General features: G+C 61.5%; 3 protein-coding genes across 3 annotated transcripts in view; 2 read left to right on the forward strand and 1 right to left on the reverse strand.

Moving 5' to 3' along the window:
* AMSG_09774 (uncharacterized protein) overlaps nt 1-3,186 on the forward strand; it is a 4,077-nt gene extending 891 nt beyond the window's left edge. The window contains exon 2 of the mRNA XM_013898760.1: nt 674-3,186. Within this exon, the coding sequence (XP_013754214.1) occupies nt 674-2,985 (2,312 nt within the window). The 3' untranslated portion in view covers nt 2,986-3,186. The remainder of the gene's footprint in view (nt 1-673) is intronic.
* An 869-nt stretch (nt 3,187-4,055) lies between these two features.
* On the forward strand, nt 4,056-7,187 carry AMSG_12287 (uncharacterized protein; the record flags this gene model as incomplete). Its single annotated transcript, XM_013898826.1, has 3 exons — nt 4,056-5,255; nt 5,805-5,952; nt 6,438-7,187. 3 exons carry the CDS (start codon nt 4,056-4,058, stop codon nt 7,169-7,171), a joined length of 2,082 nt encoding a protein of 693 aa, XP_013754280.1. The 3' UTR covers nt 7,172-7,187.
* A 1,386-nt stretch (nt 7,188-8,573) lies between these two features.
* Nucleotides 8,574-10,049, reverse strand: AMSG_09778 (uncharacterized protein; the record flags this gene model as incomplete). Its single annotated transcript, XM_013898761.1, has 1 exon — nt 8,574-10,049. One exon carries the CDS (start codon nt 10,047-10,049, stop codon nt 8,574-8,576), a length of 1,476 nt encoding a protein of 491 aa, XP_013754215.1.
* Between the last annotated feature and the right edge of the window lie 1,078 nt (nt 10,050-11,127).

Raw genomic sequence — 11,127 nt, forward strand, 5'->3', positions numbered from 1 at the left:
GTAGCGTCAGAGGGGGGGGAACAGCAGCAGCATACCAAGGTGGTTGGTGAAGGAGGCCATGTACTGGCAATGACAATCAATGGCAGTGGCAAGGAACGCTAGTGTCCAATTTTTGCCTGTTCTGCTGAAGGGAGGGGGGGGGTGGGAAGGGGGAGGGGTATGGTTGGGGCAATGGGGTGGTGTAGGGAGGGAGGGGGAAGGGGAGGGAGTAGGAGGGAGGAGGGGGGGGGGGTTATTTGGGGGGGTGGGGGTTAGTTAGGGGGGGTTGATGGAGGTGGCTGGGGGAGGTGGGAGGGAAGGGTTCGGTCGGTGCGTGGGGCGGCACAGGTCATGGAGCGGGTGACGGTGGAGGGGTTGGGGATAGTGGAGATGGAGGTTGGGGGCGTGGGCGTGGAGAGTAGAGGGAGTAGGGGGGAGGGGGGCGAACCTGGTCTGGCTTTTAGTCATCGCTACTATGGTCGTGCCCACGTCTCGTTCTCCTCGTCCAACCCCATCTTCATGCCCTGGTCGTCGTCATCGTCGTCGTCATCGTCATCGTCATCGTCATTGTGACCATGATCATAATCATAACCAATATGATTGTCATGATGGTGATGATGGTGGTAGGGAGAGAGAGAGAGAGAGTATGGCAGACTAGTGACTCACAGAGTAGTTGGTGGGGGGAGGGGATTAGTGTCCACGGAACCGCGTGGACACCCTCGTTTGTCTAATGTCAACGCACGCGGACGGAGGTCGTCGCTTGGAGGCTCGCTGTTGGCGATTCGGGCAGGGAACTTTTGGGAGGAGACGCCGCTGCCCGAAGGCCTGGAGTTTGAAGACCAGCCGACGGTAGAGAACACGGCGTGGGAGAAGCACTGGTACCGGCGGTATTTCGTTCAGGCGGATCATGATGTGTTTGTGGGCAAGCATGACAAGATCGGCGGTGTGGTCATGCTCTCGATTGTGCGCGATGACATCTCGGGCGTGGGCGCTCAGTTTCGGACCATTGTGTGGCGGTCGTCGGGCGCGACGCTGTACGTCATTCCGGTGACGGAGAAGGAGGCCAAGCAGCTTGCCGGCGGCAAGGAGTGGAAGCTGAAGGACACGCTGGCGCGGTTGCACGGGTGCGAGCTCTCGTCGCTGTACAAGAAGTTCCGGACGGTGACGAATCCCGAGGTCATGAGCGACTTGCTGCGGCTGGAGGCGATGAACCCCGGTCACAACCGGTTCCACCAGATCGGAGTCATGTACGGTGGGCAGGGCCAGTCGGCCGAGATGGCACTCCTCGCCAACAACTCGGGCTCGGCGGCGTACAACGAGTTTCTGGAGCTCCTCGGGACAGAGGTCGGGCTCGCCGGGTACACTGGGTTTGCCGGCGGCCTCGACGTGACGACCGAGGCCAAGACTGGAGCCACCTCGCGGCGGACCTCGTTCCGCGGGCACGAGATCATGTACCTCATTGCGACCAACATGCCCGACGCCGACACCCGGGCCCGGGTCCTCGGCTCGGCCATTGTCCGCATTGTCTTTCTCGATGGCGACAACACCTTTACTCTCGAGTCGATGGCCAAGGCCTCAACCGTCGTCGTTGCTGTTGTCCAGACCGTGCCAGACGACGACTCGATGTACTCGCTGACGCTGGCGTACGAGTCCGGGACTGCACTCGTCGGCCCGCCGCTCAAGGCGCGGTACCCCAAGAACGGCGGCTTTATCCAGACGCTCCTTGCCAAGCTCATCAACGTTGAGCGTGCGGTGGTGACCAACGAGCACTCGCGACTCTCGGTCCTGCAGCAGGCCGAGCACGCCATGGGTCGTGCGCTTGAGACCGCGTACAAAAAGTACTACAACAAGAAAGCGTCTGACTACAACCTTCACGGCTCGCTCGCGCCGTCGGCCGACCTGCCGGCCGACGCACTGGCGGCCATCGGCGGTGGCTTTGAGCCCGACTCGGCGTCGGTGCTCCGGACCCAGGTCATTCTCGAGGCCTTCCCGCAACCGATCACCTGCCTCGCGCCGTGGGACGACGACTCGCTCTTCTACGGCGCCTCGGAAGGCCTTTTCCTCCTCGACAAGGTCTCATCGAACAACATCAAGCTCAAGCTCGGCTCGGGCGCGTCGCACATGCTCCAGCTCGACGTGCTCAAAGAAGAGGGTGTGGTGCTGGCGCTCTCGGGCGCCACGCCGTCAGTCTCGGTCATGGACGTCGATCGCATCGTGACCAAGAAGCCCAAGATCAAGGTCCTGAGCCAGACCTCCAAGGCCCACCTGTTCACCACGGGCCTGGTGGGAACGGCCACCCACCTCTGCGTTGCCGTCCACTCGGACGTCATTGTCTTCAAGTGGGACGACTTTGACCGCACCTTTGTCGAGCTCTCCAAGATCCGCTTCCCGGCCAAGCCGCTCACCATGGTCATGTCCAATGACGGCTCGGGCTCGCTTTGCGTCGCCTTCAAGTCGCAGTTTGTCCTCGTCAACCTCAAGACAGAGGCCATCACCCAGCTGCACGAGGACTCGTCGTCCTCGCCCATGGCCGCTTTTCTCCTCGACAACGTTTACTTTACCGGCATCGACGCCCCCTCTATGGGTGCCATGAACGCCATGATCGGCTCGGCATGCAACCGCTGGCTCCTTTGCTACCAAAAGTGTGCAGTCCTCATGCGCGTCCTCGTCGCTCCCGACGGTGAGACCTCGGTCACCCACGAGTACTCGGCCCACTGGCAGGTCCCGCCGCAGGCCATCACCCTCCTCCCGCCCTACGTCCTCTCCGTCTCGTCTTCCGTCCTCGAGGTCCGAAACGTCGTCAACGGCACTCTCCTGCAGACGTTCCCCATCCACATCCTGCCCGACACCACCTTCTCATCCGTCCTCAAGTACGCAGGCCGCGCCCTCTACGTCCCATCCTGCGTCTCGGACGACCACTGGCGCATCAACAGGCTCACCCCCACACCCATCGATCACAACGTGCTTCCCTCGGCAGACGCTGCAGCATCGGCCTCGTCCTCGTGAATCATGCTCCGCCACCCTCCACCACCGTCACTGGCCTCGTCACTCCCACGACTACTTCCCTTTCCCTGTACAGTATCTGTTGCATCTGAGGGTGGACGAGGGAGGCGAGGGAGGGACGGACGGGCGACGAGGGGCGGATAGCAGACAGCGCGGCGACTCGCCACTTGACTTGCTCGCACGGGCTAAACACAAAGCGCACAAAACTGCCTTTCAGCATGGCACAAGCAGGATACACGGCGCGTGTGCTTGCGTTAGAATTCTCTGCGTCGTCAGCATGTGAGGCCGGGTGTGGGCCTTCGGGAGCCGCCTCGTCCGGCCACCAATTCACGACCTTTTCTGTCGCTGCCAGCGAGTATGCGGCCGCGAGCGAGGTGGCCATAGCCACAGCCATGGACATTGCCGCAGCTCACCCAACAACAACAACAACAACAACAACAACACAGAGCCCACGAATTGCAGAAGCTCTTGCTGCAGCCCATGCTGATGCCCATTACTACAACCTCTGTGCTGAAGACGCCCTCGACATGGCACTTGGCGCCAACCCGTCCGCGACGACTGCTGCTCCTGCTGCTCCTGTTCCTGTTCCTGCTGCTGCTGCGCAACTGATGCACGGTGAGCTGGATGACGTTGTTCTTGGCTCGCAATTGGCTCTTCATCTCCGGGCTGCCGCCGATGCCGTTGTCGATCATCTGGCGCCTCCGCCGCCGTCATCGACTGTTGCGTCAGCCTGTGGTGGTGGCGACGGCGCCATCGTGCCGGCATCGACGGCCTTGTGGGGTCGGAAGGAGCCCGCTCGGCGGGAAGAGCCCGCTCGTCGGGAAGAGCCCGCTCGTCGGGAGGAGCCTGCTCGGCAGACACGGGCTCGGCCGAGTGCGCGGGCGTCCGAGTCGGCGTCGGCGTTTGCGTCGTACAACCCGGCAGTTCAGCTGCATGGCATCGTGACTGGGGCAAACAAGAGCCATCGGAAACGTAGGGCGGAGGACGATAGCGAAGGTGGTGGTGCTCGGGGTGGCGGAAGTGGCTCCGGGCATGGAGACGGCCGTAGGCGGCGGCGGAAGCGGCGGCGGGGCATGGCCGGCGGAGCAGGCGACGACGAGAGCGGCGACGACGGCGGCGACGAGCAGGCCAACCCGTTCCTCTCGGCGTACGACAAGCTTCGGATCGACGACAAGAAAAAGGGCATCAAGCGGTCGGGCCTGTCAAAGCGCGGAGGGACGAGCGGCGCGGGTGGGGCGAGCGGCGGCTCGGGCCGCGGCTCGTCGCGCAGCGGGTCGGGAGGCGGCGGTCGCGGCGGCAGCAGAGGCGGCGGAGGTGGCGGCGGCGGCAGCAACGAGGATGTAGACGAACGGCTGAAGAACATCGATCCGGCGTTTGTGGAGATGATCGAGAACGAAATTCTGGACACGCGGATGAACGTGACGTGGGACGATATTGCCGGGCTTGCGGCGGCGAAAAAGGCGGTGATGGAGATTGTGGTACTGCCGCTGCTGCGGCCGGACCTCTTTACCGGCCTCCGGTCTGTGCCCAAGGGCATCCTGCTGTTTGGTCCGCCGGGAACGGGCAAGACGATGATTGGCAAGGCGATTTCTGCCCAGTCTGGGGCGACGTTCTTCTCGATCTCGGCCTCAGCACTGACGTCCAAGTGGGTCGGGCAGGGCGAGAAAATGGTGCGTGCGCTCTTTGCTGTGGCGCGTGTCCACCAGCCTGCGGTCATCTTCATCGACGAGATCGACTCGCTCCTCTGCCAGCGGTCGGAGAAGGACATGGAGTCGTCGCGGCGGATCAAGACCGAGTTCCTCATTCAGCTCGACGGGTGCGGCTCGGCGTCGCAAGAGCAGCTTCTCGTTGTCGGCGCCACCAACCGGCCGCAGGAGCTCGACGAGGCCGCCCGGCGGCGGATGGTCAAGCGGCTATACATTCCGCTGCCCGATGCCGATGGCCGGCGGGCGCTGGTTCAGCGGCTGCTGGCCGAGCAGCCGCACTCGCTCGACGACGCCGACATCGAGACACTCGTCGCCGCCACTGCCGGCTTCTCGGGCGCCGACGTCAAGGCCCTCTGCACCGAAGCCGCACTCGGCCCGATCCGCGAGCTGACCAACATGACCTCGATTGAGACCATGCAGGCCATCCGCGACATTTCTGCCGACGCCGTCCGCCCGCTCTCCAAAGCTGACTTTGACGAGGCCATGCTCACTGTCCGGCCCTCGGTCTCACCCTCAGAGATCACCCACTACATCGAGTGGAACAAGCTTTACGGATCAACCCGTGCCGTTGCGTAGCGTGCCATGTACAGATGCTGGGAAATTGTGCTGCCGCTGGAACGGCTCGTGTGTCTGAGGCAAAACGGCAGTTTGTCAGTCGGTCGGTCGGCCGAGTCGACGACAAAGCGCACCACCGCACTCGTCTGTCGCCAAAGCACCACGCTGAGTGGGCGCTGTTGACGAAGACACCAGCGTCGAGAGAGACCACAAGCGTATTGTGTGGTAGCTTTATATACACTACACCTGTGACAAGAGAAGAGGGAGAGGGGAAGAAGTCCTTACCCATACCCCCCCCCCCCCCATACCCACCACCACCACCTCGACTGCCACCAGCACCACCTCGGCTGCCACCACCACTACCACCACCGCTACCACCACCTCGACTGCCACCACCACCACCACCACCACCACCTCGGCTGTCATCACCACCTCAACTACCACCACTGCCACTGGTACCAGGTCACGCTCTGGTTGGAAGAAGAGGACAAGGCCAGGAGAGACAGAGAGTGAGCATATATAACCCATCATCACCATCATATTATGAGTGAGCCACGGAAGAAGTTGGAGGCTACCTCCAAGCGACTGGAGACTTGTTTGGGATCTGCCTTTAAGGGCTACCAGGAGTGTCTCCGCAAGTACTTTGCCTATCAGTTGTCAAAGGTCGAGCTCGATGCCTTTGTCCGCACCGTTCTGGGCAAGGAGCACAGTACGTTGTGGGTGTGAGGGGGTGTGAGGGGGGGGGGGGGGGGGGGGAGGGGAGGGGAGGGGGGGGGATCATCATCATCACCATCATCATCATCATCATCACCATCATGGTCATCACCCCCATGATCATCATCATCATCATCAGGGTCATCATCATGGCTGTCACGATCATCGTCATTGTCATCGTGGTCGCGGCCGTGGTCGCAGTCGTGGCCGTGGTCGCAGTCGTGGCCGTGATCGCAGTCGTGGCCGTGATCGCAGTCGTGGCTGTGATCGCAGTCGTGGCCGTGATCGCAGTCGTGGCCGTGGTCGCAGTTGTGGCCGTCATTATGGTCGCGGCCGCGGCCGTGGTCGTCATGGTGAACCTTGAGGTTGTTGCAAGGAAAGCTGGTCGTTGTGGGGGATGATGGGTCGGAGGGATAGTGAGATTTTTGTGCATGCAGGGACCAAGCAATCATGTACTCACTCAGCAAGCCATCAATGCAGTCGAGCTGCACAACACGTTCATGGCCGACATTCTCGCCAACGCACGTCACGCTGAGCCGCCGGCCAACATGGGCAACGCGCTCGAGGAGCGCAAGCGGAAGCGATCGATGGGCGCAGGAAGCGGGAGGTTCTCAAAGTCGGTCAAGCGCGACACCCACGCGTCTCCGGCGTCGAGCGGGACCAACATGGCCACGCCGTACATGATGTCGCTGGTGGAGGCGTCCAACGCCAAGGGCGGGCCGGGCGGGCGGGGCCGGAAGCGGAGCGTGTACGCAGGGCGGGCCGGATACGGCCGGCGCTTCCGCGCCACAGCGCCGTCGCTCTCGTCAGGCATCCACCTCTGTTCGCAGACCAAGTCGCTGCCGTCGGCAGCGGCGCTGGCCGAGCGTATGAAGAAGATGGCCGTCGAGGCCGAACTGAATGGCGTCGATCCCGACGCGGCCGCCCTCCTCGGCACCGCGCTCCGCGTCCATCTCAAGAACCTACTCTCCACATGCGTCGACATTGTCGCCACCGTCCGCACCGCCAAGGCTGCCTCTGCCCCGCCGCCGTCTTCGCCGCCCGCAAACGGCCACAAGGCCGCAGCGGTGGCCGACAGCCCACGCACCACCATCGGCGTCGCCGACCTCGCCCTCGCCGTCCAAGTCGCCCCGCTCATCCTCGGCGACGATCTCCCCATAGCTCGCGAGCGACTTGTTCTCCTCGAGCGCAAGCTGTCCACCCATCACCAGTAACAGCACATCAACAGGAGCGCCACATACAGCCAGGTGGGTGGGGCGTGCGTCGGCGAATTAATCAATGACTTTGTTGTTGCGGTATTCGTTGAGCAAAAGCGAAGGGGCGGACAGCCGACGAATTAATCAATGACTTTGTTGTTGCGATATTCGTTCAGCAGGCAACGGGCAGGCGGCACATCTGACTACAATCACCTCAATCATGTCGTCGTGGCGCTTCCTCAACATGTCGTACGCGGCGTACGCCCAGGTGGCGACCAACCTTGTCCGCAACGTGGTCAAGAAGGAGGTTGCCTCCAAGTACGCTCCATCCCAGCTGGAGATGCTTCACAAGACCCGTGACGGTGCTCGCAGTACGTAACCCACACATACATCCACCATGCCCATACCCGCCTTCACCATGTCGTGAGTGCGGCCAATGGCAAATGACCCAAAAAATACATCGCTTGCCCGTCCCGCCCACCGACGACGACCTCCCCCCTTTCCACCTCTACCACGTGCATGCTACTACACACACTCCTACAACTCGGTGTATATGTACAGAACTCTGTTTTCACTCTCCATGCCGAGTTGGAGTTGGCTTCATGGCTTATTTCGCTTGTCCGAGGCTTAGTCCCTCCCCCCCCCCCCCCGGGGATGGCCACCCACCCGACCCACAGCCACCACCTCCCCACCCGCACACGCACACCATCCATACCCAAGAACCACATCACAACCAACCTGCACCACCAAACCACCACACACACCCCACCATACAAGCATCTCCATATGTCACTCTCCCGTACCATCCGCTCCCTATCATCCTCCACACACACACGCACACCATCGCGCTGCCCATACCCCACCACCGCGGCGCGTCACCCTAGCGCGTGGTCGTCATCGTCGTCAATATGGTCGTGGTCGTCGTGATGGTCGTGGTCGTCGTGATGGTCGTGGTCTTCAATATGGTCGTGGGTGTGGAGGGGCGTATGGGCATGTAGCCGGCCTCGGTATCATGCTCGGTCGGTCGCTGACCGAGTAGTGCTGCAGCTCGGTCGTGGTCGAGGTGGGGAAGGTGACGACATCCGCCCGTGACAGCCGCCGCAGTGACTGGTGGCTACCACGGGCCGATGTCGCCATCGTTGGTTGATCAATCTTTTTCCTCGGCCACAACCACAAGCACGATCACATTCACGTCCATCACCTCCGTCCCAACATCACCACATCACACCCCGTATCCTCTTGCCTCCCTCACTCACTCACTCACTCACCTCCTTCCTCCCCCCCTCCCCTCTACGCAGAGTACATCGACGCCAACTCGTTCAACCTTGCCAAGAAGTGAGCAGTTGGCCGCGAGGACCAAGCATAACACACATGACAGCAGTGAGATACTAGCCACAGTGACGTTTTAACTCGACGTTGATCACCCCTCATCCTCCTCGCCAATGTAGCCGACGCCGAGCTTGGCAGAGCCCTCCATAGGTAGAGGTAGAAAGGTGTTGAGGGCCTGGGTGACAAGCTCAATGGGCGGGAAGACGTTGCGGATGCATGTGACGTCGACGATCTTGTCGGCGGCGTGCTCGGCGAGGCAGTGGGAGATGTTGTACACCTCGTTGGGTCGCCAAGTCTCGTCCTGCTCGTAGTGGAACTTGGTGAACCACGGGTCGTCGGCCGCGCCGTTGAGCGAGACCTTGCTCTCGTCAATGGAGAACGGGCCCCACTTCCAGAGCAAGATGAGCGATGAGTCGCGCCGGAGGAAGAGCGTGTTGGACATGGCAGCGCCGGTGACCATGATGACCACCCGCGAGGTGAAGAACGGAAGCATCTGGCCTTGCAGATTGTTGTTCCCGATCTCCACAACGTTAAAGTTGTGGTGGTGGTGGAGGGCGACGGCGCGGACGGCATCGATAAACTCGTTGAACGGCGCAATGCGCTTGTTCCGCACGCCCTGCCGCGAGAGGACCGTCACCGTCGGCGCCATAGGCAGGATCTCGTCGGCGCGTGCGCCAAACGACCGCGTCAGCACCAGCCGCCGCAGCGCCCGGAGTGTGTGCGCCGTGTCGGTCAGCATCTGCTCCTCGGTTTGGTGCATGAAGAGCTTCGGCCGCGCATAATACGAGTACGGGTTCGACTGCGCGAGAACAGCATGCCGCAAGCAGACCGTTGCCATCCGTGATGCGTCCAGCGGGTTTTCCGAGAGCGCAATGCCCCACGGCCCGAGCCCGTCCCACACCAGCTGCGTCATGCCCGACTTGAACTGGCCCCAGTAGAGCCACGAGAGGTGGGCCGACGGATCGCGGCTGTGCCTGAGGATCATAGCCGGCCGAATGTGCAGGATGGCCTCCATGGCACGGTGGTGGTCGGCTGCCGTGGGAAGGACCACGTCGCCGTCGTATTGGACCGCCTTGAGCAGCTCGGCCTGCTTGTCGGCACCCCACTCGCCGGTGGCAAACCGGTCGTCGAGGAGTCCCCACATGAGAAGCCGCGAAAAGGTGAGGTACATCGGGTACGTCACAGAGTCGTAGTAGTCCCACGCGTTGCCAGCCGGAATAATCGACATGTCCACCGCTGTTCCAGCCGTGTGCTCGCGCCCGCCGAGCTCCTCGGCCGCGGCGAGGCAAGCCTCGTGCGACGGTGCCTGGTACATCTTGCTGTCAAAGACAAGGACTGAGTGACGAACAGGTACATCCTGTGGGCGGGCCTTCTTGGCCTCGATCTCGAGCTCCTCCCAACTGCTTACTCTTGCCCGCACTGCCTCGCGCTTGGCTTCGATCTCCTCCAGGATGGCCTTGTCCTCGCTCGCCACTGCAGCCTCGTAGGCAGCCACATCATCCAGCACAACCTTGTCAAGCGGGCGAGTAAAGTCGTAGTTGTTTGCCGCCGGAGCAACACCAAACATCTCCACCGGCTCACCACCTTGCGTCTCGAGGACATCCAAGCCGAGGACATCCCCCACCACAGGCATGGACAGAGGCCTCCAATCACTTTCCATGGGAACCGGCGACAGCAGTTCCACCAAAGGCGAGGAAGGAGGCGGAGGCGGAGACAATGCCGGTGATGGTGACGATGCCGGCGACGGTGACGGTGATGAAGATGGAGTTGAAGGCGGTGGTGATGATGATGATGATGATGATGATGATGGAGAAGGAGGAGAAGGAGGGCATGGCGGACATGATGATTGTTGTGGACAACCATCATCCTGGCCATCAGAACCACCAGAACCAGTACCATTACGACCAACGTGATTATGAGAACCATGAGAACCATGAGAATCAGATCCTATTTGATATGCAAAGTCATGGACGACACCATGGTGAGCGTCTCCGCTCATACAGTTGACCATGACATACACAATGCCACAGGCAAAGACAGAGACCGCCACAAGCACACTTCGTTGGCTCCGTCGCATGGCGACTTCCTTTCCGACTCGAGTGAGGCGGCGGTGCGGGGAGGGAGGGGGGGAGGGGGAGAGGGGGGGGGGGGGGGGGGGGAGGGGGTGCTTGTCGCTCTCGCTCGCCTCTCTGTTGCGCGCTGCGTGGGTCAAGTGGTGTGTGTTGGAATTAATCAAATTGCGTTCAGTGAACGGAACGGCTTACTGTGACTAACTAACTGATTCTAATGACTGACTAAATGACTAACAGCTAATGCGTATCGTCACTACAGTTTCTTCGTCAGCTCAAAGTCGAAAAGCATCCATGCACGCAGGAGCATCATCTTCTCGGCGCGCAGAGCCGAGAGGCGGTTCCGCTTCCTCGTCATCATGTCTGTCGCCACCGAGTTGAGCCGTTCGACGCTGGCAGCGGAGGCCGATGGAAGAAGGATCCCCTGGCCCCACAAGCCGGAACCTCGCACACAGCACCTGGATCCGCCGTACGTCAGCCTTGCGGTTCCAGTTCTTGCGAGACTCGAGACCGACGCACACGTCCTCAAACTTAGCCAACACGTCGCCTACGGACAAACTTGAAGAGGTAGAGATT

Source organism: Thecamonas trahens (genome assembly GCF_000142905.1).
Source record: "Thecamonas trahens ATCC 50062 unplaced genomic scaffold supercont1.51, whole genome shotgun sequence".
NCBI classification, from domain to species: domain Eukaryota; order Apusomonadida; family Apusomonadidae; genus Thecamonas; species Thecamonas trahens.